The 11215-nt window shown below is 33.5% G+C and overlaps 1 protein-coding gene across 2 annotated transcripts; it reads right to left on the reverse strand.

Moving 5' to 3' along the window:
- Positions 1-2689: 2689 nt before the first annotated feature.
- LOC6640412 (zinc transporter 2) lies at positions 2690-11054 on the reverse strand. Of its 2 annotated transcripts, XM_002063101.4 has the most exons (9): positions 10876-11054; positions 7066-7923; positions 5647-5832; positions 5259-5421; positions 4865-5018; positions 4021-4290; positions 3573-3714; positions 3208-3448; positions 2690-3146 (listed from the first exon to the last, which is right to left on the reverse strand). In XM_002063101.4, exons 2-9 carry the CDS (start codon positions 7510-7512, stop codon positions 3031-3033), a joined length of 1719 nt encoding a protein of 572 aa, XP_002063137.3. In that variant the 5' UTR covers positions 7513-7923; positions 10876-11054; the 3' UTR covers positions 2690-3030. The 2 variants fall into 2 exon arrangements, with proteins under 2 accessions (XP_002063137.3, XP_046866161.1); XM_047010205.1 differs by lacking the exon at positions 10876-11054 and having other exon boundaries at positions 7066-8009.
- Positions 11055-11215: the final 161 nt, after the last annotated feature.

Genomic DNA, 11215 nt, shown 5'->3' on the forward strand with positions numbered 1-11215 from the left:
AAATTGCTAAAATATATATGTAATAAACAAAAACATAAAGGGTGCTTGACTTAGAGCAATTGAAACTAAAAGTGGAATCTCTAAAGTCAAACTCTAAAGACAAAATTATAGACTCCAATATTATTCAATTTTTTGAGCCAAGTTCGAAGTATTGCACTTAACTTTTTGTCAAGTTGCCAAAAAGAGTGTTTTATGACAGTTTCTCATAACAATTCATAATGTTGAAAAGACTTTGACTTCCTAAAATTGGACATTTAACAATTTATTGCATAAAGGACCTGATTTAGTACAGGTTGTTAAGATTTTGTGCTTTTGAATCATTTATATAGATTCTTCTTTGAATTTATTTAATATTAGGCGACTAATTATTATATATTATATCTTTATTTGAAAATAGCTTTTTCATAAGAATGGAGATTAATTTTCATCACAATTTGAGTGTGCTGTTCCCGAATGTGCACTCAGTTCTTTCGCAGTTCAAGTTCTTGAAAAATTTTTCATGAATTACTTAATAACACAGGCCTTTAGGTATTTTAAAAAGATTTAGACAAAAGATGGTCCTTTCTTGCAAAGTATTGATTATACTTCTAAAACAAAAACTTTCAAAACGGGAATTAGTTTTTTCTCATTTTTCCTTTCAAATTTCTCGACTTTAATAACTCTATTTCGTATTCACGACCTAAACCAGCTTTACTACATAAGAAAATATAGATGATTTTCCGTAAAATGAAATATTTTGAGTAAATATTGGAAAACAAAATGGCTAAGCTTAATACAATTACCTCATTTTTCTTATTCTATTATAAAGGAGTTTGTTTTATTATTATTTTTAGATCAGACTTTTTTTAACGTCTTTAAATATACTAAAATGTTTACACAAAAATAAGAAAATAAGTTAAGTTATAATAATTTATTGTAGAGACAACTATAAATTTACATATATAAGGACAAATAGCTTTACCGGTTACTTTATTAGGGGAACAATTGTTAAATATCCTTAGCATATAGCATTTTGAATGATACTTCTCAGCAGCTTCAATGTTTTCACTGAATAAAACTGGCAACTGAATACATTAGATTTCTTTAGAAATAGTTTTTAAAGGAAGTCTGCTAAAAGAAATGGATTAGTTTATATAATAATTACCAACTTTGACAATAATTTCACTTTAGACTCTTTGACATTCTTGAACAATTGTCCTGTAATACCCACCCGTTACTCCCAAAGGTTTTCTAGAAGTAAAATCAATAACTAAAATCTTTTACTGACAACTTTCCTCTTAAGAATATATATAGCAAATTGGGTTTAGAGTATTCAAGATACTTTTTAACCCATACAACATATTTAGTAGAAAGGACACCCTATAAACATATCCTTATATACATATGCGTTCAGCCATAATCTGCATTTATGTTTTATATATATTTATGTAAATATAGCTGTTAATGTAACTGTAACTGTAACTCTTATTGACTTGATGACCTTAATCGATTTGGGTTTTAGTCGCAGTAAATTAACATTAGTTTTGCTGCCCACAAATATTAAGTAAACGCTTTGGCAAACAAATCAAAAACACGAAAATTGCAAATTTAATGAAATTTTTGCCTTTGGCCACACACAAACACACACCAAGCGAGAGAGAGAGAGAGAGAGAGAGAGAGAGAGAGATAGCGAGATAGCGAGAGAGATTTGCACCTGCAGCCTTCTTAATGTTGCTTTCTAATTAAAAGTGGAAGCAAAAAAGATAAAGACATCAATTACAGCGAGAAGCAACAGCAAAAGCAGCTACAGAAACAGTATTAGAGCAGCAGGAGAAGATTTTCTTGCTGATGTTGCAAATTCTAATTAATTACACAGTCATATGACTTACTGCCACCATGAACACTCCCGCTCCCCCCCTCCCATTTACCACACTAAGTACAACTTTTGGTTTTTGCCCGAGTATGTAAGATGTGCGGTTTACATTCCATTTTCCACATTTTAATAAACGCCAATGTTTACATTTTCTTTTTTAGGCTAATTGAAATTCTAATTATTTTTGAAGCAAAAACTGTTTTTAGCTGAGCAAAAGACTATTTGTGTAAATCGGGCACAAAATTTTGCCGCGAGTCCTTGTTTTATTTTTGTCTAGAGAACAATTTATACACATGTGGAGGCGTGGTGGAAGTAAGAGGCTTGAGTCAGCCAACAGTATCGGAAGGAAGAGCTGGAAAATCGAAAGATGAAATCTACAAAACCATATATAAACATGACTTGATTTCCCAGAAGGTACTTTTTTTTGCCTATGACAACAACCACAGACAATATTTTTGCACATCAGAGATTTTTTTCATAAAATCCAAAATCCATTTTTCAATCCCACAAAAGCAAACTACTCTAAGTTTTGGGCTTAATGCTTAACGATTTCTGAAATTAAAGAACATTCTCTTCTTTATAACAAATTATGATTAGTTTTAAGGTCTTGTTTCTTCTAAAATTGGGATGACAACTTCTGCTAGACATGTCAAAAAGCGTTTTTCTTCGCATTGCAAGTATCCAAAAGTATCAAAAATTAAATGCCTATCATTAAAATATTTCTTCCAAAGCTTAGACCCATAAATAACGTTTAAATAAAATATTAGAAGGAAGAGTGTGAAATATGTCAAAGTCAAATTTGCATTCCTTATGGATAAATTTAAGAATTTAGTTAACTTTTTGTTTATTTTCTTAAAGAAATTAATAATTTCATATATTTTAAACATTTTCAATTTAAAAAACTTATTTTTCATTATAAAAATGCATAAATGTATTTGCTAAAAATAATTATTAAAATAATAAACACTTCTTTACAAACAATTATTGTCTTGGACTGCAATTAACACCTATTATTAATGCCAAAATAAATTTATTGCTAATTTTTTATCTAGAAAATTTCATAAAATTAATACGTACAATCACAAATATGCCTTAAATACAATAATAGTAATAATAATTGCTATACAAACACGCAGACTTTGGTACTTTAGAATTTTGGTTAGCAAAACTTAAATGCCCTAAAATGGAGTTAGACGTTCGATTTGTATGGTGGCATGCTTGATATTAAATTGTTCACTATTGGCCAGTTTGGTGGCTTGTTTTAATATTGTTGAGCTATCCGAGCAGGTGTCGTCTGTAAAATATAAAATTTTATATACAATTAAAATATAAATCAATTGTACGGCGGCTTTTACCTATAATCAAATGAGCCATTAGCACATTGAACTCGCTGGTATGTTGCCACACATTCAAATGATGAACCGATCGAACACCCTCAATGCACTTCAATTCCCTCTCGAGAGTTCGTAGACAAACATTACGGGGCACAGCGTCGAGTAAGATTGATATTGATTCTCGGAACAGCTGCACTGTGGTCATAATCACAATTACCGAGAAGAGAAGTGTGCACAGTGGATCGGCAAACTTGGCACTTGGCTGCAAGGGTCAGTCAATTGAATTAGTAAAGAAGAACTTTTATTTAATTGACTTGTCTAGACACTGAATTCAGCGACATATATAGACAACTTCCAGGGGGCAAACAGAGGTGAATAAAACTTACGCAAAATTTGATTAGCACAGCGGCCAGAAAGACGCCAATGCTCTGAACGAGATCTCCAATTACATGAATCATGGCCGCTCGAAGATTTAGATTCTGTTCTGATTTGCTCTCCAGCTTTTTGGATTGTGGCTGCTGCTGTTGCCTTTAGAAAGAAAAAAGAAACATTAATCAGCAAAAATCATTCACTAATACCATAATCAAATCAACTGAATTAAATTCAAATTAAATAATTTAAGTAATAAAACAAAATGTAGCAAAACAATTGGCTCAATGTGCGTATAACCGCATAAGGAAAAATGTTGTTGCTATTTTCTGTTAATTTGAAATTGAAAAGAGCATTAACCGCAGGCCATAAAATTGCAACCAAGCCATTTGAATCAATATATTCTACTCTACTCTACTCTCAGACTGCATGTATACAATTGATTTCTGTTACTTGCCCACCTACCCGATTTGCTGAAATGGCTTTGAGTCATTTGTTATGGCAACATAATGACCATTTGGCATTGTTGTTGTTGCTGTTGCCAAAGTGCCACTAGCATCATCATCATCTGCAACAGCATTCCCAGTCGATAGTGTGTAGGTATGGGCGTTGGCATGGGCGTGACTATGCCCGTGTCCACCATGACTATGACTGTGTCCATGTCCTCCATGACTATGACTGTGTCCATGACCATGACCGCCTATAAACCAGGATCCATGCAACACAAACATCATGCTGCGATAAAAAAGAGAAAACGTGAGAGAAAGTATTGACATAACAATTTAAAGATTTCAAAAGGTTGATAGAATTTTATGAATTTCATCTAGAATAACGCTAGATCAGAGTAAATGTAAACTGTTTATCTAAATGCTTTAATATAATTCAGTTCAAAACAGTTCTTAAGAGTTTATTACATAATTTGGCATATTAATTAAGTTTCATCACAATTTGAATTAAAATTAGATGTTAAGACGTTTTTTACTGGAGGATTTTTACATGGCCATTAGGCGTTTTTACTTCAGAAAATCGTTTACAATTTAGCAAAAGTTTAATTTTCGCAGAGTTAAGAATTTTCAGAATTTTTTAAATTAAATTTTTGTCAATTTAAACTTTATTTTGGTAGGTAAATGAACATAGAATAGAGAAAGAGCGCAGACCCCTCAAGGAGTGGGACCCGTAGCATTTGCTAAGTAAAAGTGCAGCAAATTCTTTTCAAAACTTGTAGCATTTTAAATTACACAAAAGCATTCACTTTGATAATTTTAAATGAGATTCATGAGACACTGTTTAATCTGTTACTAGAACTTACACAATATTAATGGCTATACCGATTCCTGATATGGACATCATGACATTGGCATCCAAATCGAAATCTTGTGAGAAAAGTCGTTCAATGGCAACCACAACAAGCATGGCTGTTAATAGCCAAACGCCTAATATTGAGGCCATGGCACCCAGAACCTCTGTAACACAGACAGAGAGAGAGAGGGAAAAAAGGACGAAATTGATATTAAAAAACTGTCAAGGCGAAATAGTAGACAGCGTGTTTGACATAAATGCAAATGACATTGTATGGTGTAGTGCAACTCACAAGTAGTTAAGGCAGCGAACAGCCCCATTTAACCACTTTAACCCGTTGAGTTAGCCACAGAGCGAGACAGAAAGTCATTAGCATAGTGTCAACTGTAATTGGGGATACTTACCAAAGCGTTTGTAACCAAAGGACATGCGTCCATCCGGTGGTCGGCCACCCAACCAAATTGCAACCAGACCGATGACGAAACTAATACAATCCGAGGCTAAATGTGCGGCATCTGTCATAATGGCTAAGCTTCCGGCCATGTAACCGCCAAGGAATTCAATGATCTGCGGTTACCGTAAATTGTAGTCGTTGTTGTAGTTGTTGCAGTTGTTGCAGTTGTTGTTGTTGGCGGAGATGATGTTGGTTTTGGTGTCGAGATGAAATTTATCATAATTAAATCAAGCATGCAAGGCAATTTCGCGACTCTGTGTCTCGCTGTTTGTGTATTATGTGTGTGTGTGTGTTTGTGTCTGTCTGTGTGTGCGTGTCCTTGCAACTGTGTTACTCACCATGAATATGCAACAGAGGGAAATTGCGAGGAGAATTTTTAATTTGGCCTCCTGCGACGATTTGCTTTTGAGGTTCGCACCAAAACCTGGCTGAGAGCTGCGGCAACCGCCATTGCCCATTCCCGAACCCCTTCCTGCATCTTCTTCACCCGTTCGCCTTGTATGGCCAAGCTCATGCTCTGAGTGCTGGTGGAAAAAAAAAACAAAACACGAAAAAACCCACAAATTGCTTATAAATATGACTATATATGAGTGGGTTTGTGCATATAAATAGCTTGGCCAATTTTCATTGCATACCGCAGGGAACACACTCAAAACTAAACAGCTCGTTTCGTTAAACGAATGAAAATAATACTTTTAAAAGATGGACAATAGTTAAATGTTACAGATTATTTAATAAAATATTCATTAACGGATAAAGGAAAATGTGGAATTCTTTGAAAAATAGAGAAGTTACAAGCTTTTTCGCAATGGGCTTCTTTTTTCCCTAACTTCAATAACGTATACGCAGTGTGTGGCAACTATTGTAATAAGTTTGCAGATAATATTCCGTTGATTGTTGTTAATTTGTGTAAATGATAACTAAAGTTAAGAACTGCATCTTTTACAATTTCAGTTTTGTATTTTCCAATATACACTAAGTCGCATTGAGATACAAAAATTCGTGTTTCTTGGACCCTCTAGTATCTGTAGTATGTAAAATTCAACCATTTTGCTGTTACATTTTCTATATTTTATCCCCTTGTGTATTTTACTACATATCCACATAAATAGGTATGTGGTTTAAATTCCGATGAGCAGGTATAAAACTGATTTAAAAGTTAAGATTTTTGAAATGGAGAAATAGACTTCAATTCTGATAATTTTATGATTCTGATTTTCAGTTAGGAATTAAAAAGAGTTTGATTTCTAAGTAGCTTTAGTAACCATTATTAAAAATGCACACTAGGATTGATTACCATTTAATCTATTCTATGGTATATGTCCCGTTATGTTAACTGCTTTCAAATAAAATATACAATATATGATCCTTTAACTTATACTTATACATCATTATTTCTGGCAACATTGATACAATTTCGTAAAAAACTTCAAAATCTTGCGTCTCAGGTTTTACTTATAAAAGTGGTCGAAAACTTGAAACAAACTTTGTTTAAATAATAATCAACTGGGCTAAAAAGTATTTGCTTTCATATTTAATAAACTTCACCATTGGAAAATAAAGAATTCGTCGAAAAACTATATTGAGCATAAAATGAAAGTCAAATAAAACTAACTTACGAACTGAACCCATCTGTTCATCTGCTTTGCTCTACCTTAGAAAATTACAAATAATTCAAATAAGATATCGAATGAGCCTGATATATCTGACAACGTTCACCTGAAGGAAACTCATGAAGGATTGAAAGTAAAACTCACCAGGTGATCAATATCCATGTCTTCACTGTTATCCAAAAGCGGTACTTCCCATGTACTGTGCTCATCTAGATCCCGATATGGATTATTTGTACAAACTATTTGTGATTCATGGCAGTTGCTGTCAATGTTGCTGTCTATGCTATTTCTGATGTTGCCGCTGCCATTATTATTTTTGTTGTTGTTGTTGTTGTTATTAATGTGGTATTTGGGATTACCATTTGGCATGTGAGTAGTCCGATTGCCACCCACAATATTCAGTCTCGTATAGCTGCTGTTGCTGTTGTTATCATGCTGCTCATCCTGCAGTTGCTGCTCATGATGATGTTGCTGCTGCTGGTGTTGTTGGTGGTGTTGATTATCATCAAAGTAAAGTGAAAAACTCTCATCATAATCATCATCATGGCTTGTGGGTGCCAGAGCGCTGTCAAGCTTCTGATATTTTGACATTGTTTGTTTTGGTGTGTGTATTTTTTTTTTTTGTATCTCTTCGCTTTTATTATATATTATTTCCCCTTTTCTGGATTTTTTTTTTTTTTGGTTTCGTTTTGCGGTTAGTCTTTGTTGTTCTTTGTTTGGTGTTTATGTTTTATACTGATTTGAGCTTTTGTTATTTCGGTTTTAATGATGCTTATTTACGTGATATGAAAGTGCAGGGCAGACGTGGCGGTGGCGCTGGCGGAGTAATATTTAGTGAGGAGTTGTCGGAGAAGGAAATTTGAGGTAAAGACAGGACCTTCATCCATCATCGCATTTATCATAATTAGTGCAACTGCCACATCATGTCCATATGCCCAGCTGAATTGCAGTTATCTTTCAAAGAGTCTCATAACGTTGAAACCAAGTTGGCTTTACTTCTTTCTATGTTTGTGTGCGTGAGTATGTATGTGTGTGTGCAAAAAAATAATATTAAACGAAACATGTATTAAATAAGTTATAGATAATATATGTGTTTGTATATATTTTCTAGTGTTATACACAATTCCATTGCCTACTTATTATTAACCACTTTTGTCTTACAATGTTTCTCACAATTAGACACTCGTGTTGAATTGCCTAATGACTAATTTTGGTTATACTTGAATGTCTGTTTATGTATGTATGTATTTCAAATACCCTGCATCTATTGGGCTTAACACTTTCCCTATGTTTGATTGTTCTTTTAAAAAGTGTGACCAATGCCAGACTTATTTATCATTAGAACTTTATGTTGGACGCGTGTTTTGATCTTATCAACTAATTTTGCTAGTTAATGGGCTTGTTGAGTCAATAAACCTTATAATTATGGCGTTTGCTACCATAAAGATATGACCCAAACGGAGTATTACTTACGGTTGGTAACCCAGTAAAGTTTCTTTGCGCTTGGGTCAATTATGTATATTTTAAAGGGCTGAAGACAACTATGAAGATTTATAAGATATTTGTAACTAATTTTGAATGAATGACTTTTTATGTCAAAGAAATTTGTAGTAATATCTTTATAATTGCTGTATTTAGTCTTTAAATTTAGTCTTAAATAACTCAAAATCCACTTTGTTAAGGAAAAGGAAACTAAAGCACGAGCTGTGCCACTTCAAAAATCTTTTTTTTTTACATATCGTTGGTAATCATAATTTGATAATTATATGTACATATATATACATGTACCCAAAGTTTTTCTTCTGTTTTTTTTTGTTTGCTTTTCTGTTTTTTTTTGCCTGTTTAAGGCTTATGTTCTTTTTTTTCTTTTATCGTTTGGGGTTTTGTGTTTTATGTCAACCATACGCATTTATTGTTTTGTTGCCTTCAAGCACTTGAGTTTTGCGATAAGCTGGAGCTTCAAATATTCCCATGCCCCATACCCAAACGAACGCACTCATACTACATTGAGCATTGGGGTTTGTCAACTACTTTGCGGACTTTGATTAACTTGTCAGACCCAGCCAGACCCACAGACCAGACCCTCTATAGTATGTAGATGTTTGTATGTACATACTATATACACAACCAATACCACATTCTTATGCTTAGACACTTGACTCTCAATTGGAAAGAACATTTTGTCGAGCTCTCGATTTCTGGTGGTAACGCATTTTCTTGCTGTTCTTGTTGTTGTTAGAGCTGTTTTCTGACAAGGCTCTTAAAGGCTGTTTGTAACAATTTGAACGTGTCTTGTGATAAACAGAAACGATTAGATAAAACTTTGATAGCCGGCTGAATAATGTTTTCTTTTTTTATTATGGCATTATAACCAAAGTGGCAGCAAAAGTGAATATTACAAAGTTTGAGCCCTGAGCAAAAAAAACAGCTGAAAATCATTCAACAACTGAAAGTGAAGGTGATAACAATTGGCTCTTTAGCCACACTTTTAATTGCAGTCGTAGAATATATATATATAGTAGTCTCCTGTATATATATATTTTGAGTAATTCCATTTGAGTATTGATAAAAATGTACGTGCTCTCGGCCCGTTAGAAATCAGATTTTTTTTTTGAAAATGAAAAGAAAAAACCATATAATTTATTGTTGACAGTTCCTGTCTGTATATATGTATGTATACATCTAGTATATCTATCTGTTTCTAGTCGTCGTGCTCTCTATATGCGATTATATTCCCCTCCAATACATTTCCCTATTTTCATTGAGTCTTGTTTATTTATGGCCAAGGGGCTTCTTTTGACGTCTTTTGTTGGGAGTTTATTTTTAGATATTGCTGCTAAGTGAAAAATTAAAACTACTATTATAAGAAAAAGAAAAGCATTTCCAATACAAAACAAAAATATATATTTGTTCAGCATTTGCATTTCCACAGAATTTTGTTTATTCCGAACGAAATGAAACAATAATTATCGGTTGCATTTTCATATTGGAATGTGAGGCGATTGCTTGAATATATAGTGCTCAATAGCCGACTTCCCAGTCAGCTATATTCAGATTTAAAGATTTTAACGATGGGAATTCAATTTGTTTACAAAACTTTGTTTTGCTTCTAAAGGTTTAACCCAATATCTGAATACAGGTTTTGCATTCGCAGAATATATATTCATTTTTTTTTTTTTTTGTAAAATGCAATAGCATTAATAATAAAAACAACATTTAAGTTTCACGTGCAATGACCTTATCAACAGGTTTGAGTGGTAATGAGCTTCATTACGAACTCTCATACGTACTACCTAAAGGCGTTGGGAGATGAATATGAACTTGAATAACATGTGAATGTAAATAAGTCGGACGACTAGCCGGTCCATCGAGAGAGTGAGATTCCATAAGAGATGTCTGAGTGAGCATAAGAGCAAAATTTTTCATACCTTATGGCAACCCCGTGGACTTTAATATACCCTGCTGAAACTGCGCACAATATTGATCTTAATAGTTTCAGCTATTTCAGTGCACACTTTTTGTTAGAACTTAAAAAATTTGGCAAGGAAAGCCTTTTGTTTTTAATTTTAATGATCTATACTCAGACATGGATGGGTTTCTCCATTGAAACTGATCATGAATATATATTCTCTAGAATAACACACTTGCTGCTTCTCAACGTCGCTTCAGAGTATTACACTTGTTGCTTTGTCACATTCTAGTCTGTTATATACCCTTTCATATTAAGAATACAGGGTATTAGAACCGTTATCACTAATAATATGAGCAAACAAACAAACCTCATACGTTTTATATATATAAAAAATTGTATGAGTGTTCATAATTCACTTCCACCGTAATTGACTTGTCACTAGTTTCCCATAAATTCAAATAAAATTCACTTTGTTTTTAACTTTCGTTCACATTTCGGTGATGACATGAATTTTCGTCATGGTACACCCACAAAAAAATCACCTTTTATGTCACGAAAAACCGTGTTTAGTTATCTAAAAAAGGCTTCCTCTTCCTCTGCTTCTTTTTTTTGGTTTAAATTGGGAACTCTTTTTTTGTGTAAATTACACGATCATTAGCCTTAATATATGTATTTGGATCTTAAGTGTAAAATACGGAGAACGCGCACACCGCCAGCGACGCATGAAGTTCAACTAACAGTGGCGTACAGAGTGAGCGGATGGGTACCAGCATATTTAGAGAAAGAGAGAGAGAGAGAGAGGAGAATGTGACTTTGTTGGAGAGAGCAAGAAACAGAGAGATAAACAAAGAAAGAGAGAGGGAGAGTGAGTAAGAGGGCTAG

This window comes from Drosophila willistoni, assembly GCF_018902025.1.
Source record: "Drosophila willistoni isolate 14030-0811.24 chromosome 2L unlocalized genomic scaffold, UCI_dwil_1.1 Seg196, whole genome shotgun sequence".
NCBI classification, from domain to species: Eukaryota; Metazoa; Arthropoda; class Insecta; order Diptera; family Drosophilidae; genus Drosophila; species Drosophila willistoni.

Coding starts and splice junctions, on each gene's coding strand:
- LOC6640412 (XM_002063101.4), bottom strand. CDS start 7,512: ATGTCAAAATATCAGAAGCTTGACAGCGCTCTGGCACCCACAAGCCAT. Junction 5,833..7,065: donor ACATGGATATTGATCACCTG/GTGAGTTTTACT, acceptor TTTTTCCACCAG/CACTCAGAGCATGAGCTTGG. Junction 5,019..5,258: donor CTTTGGTTACAAACGCTTTG/GTAAGTATCCCC, acceptor TCTGTGTTACAG/AGGTTCTGGGTGCCATGGCC.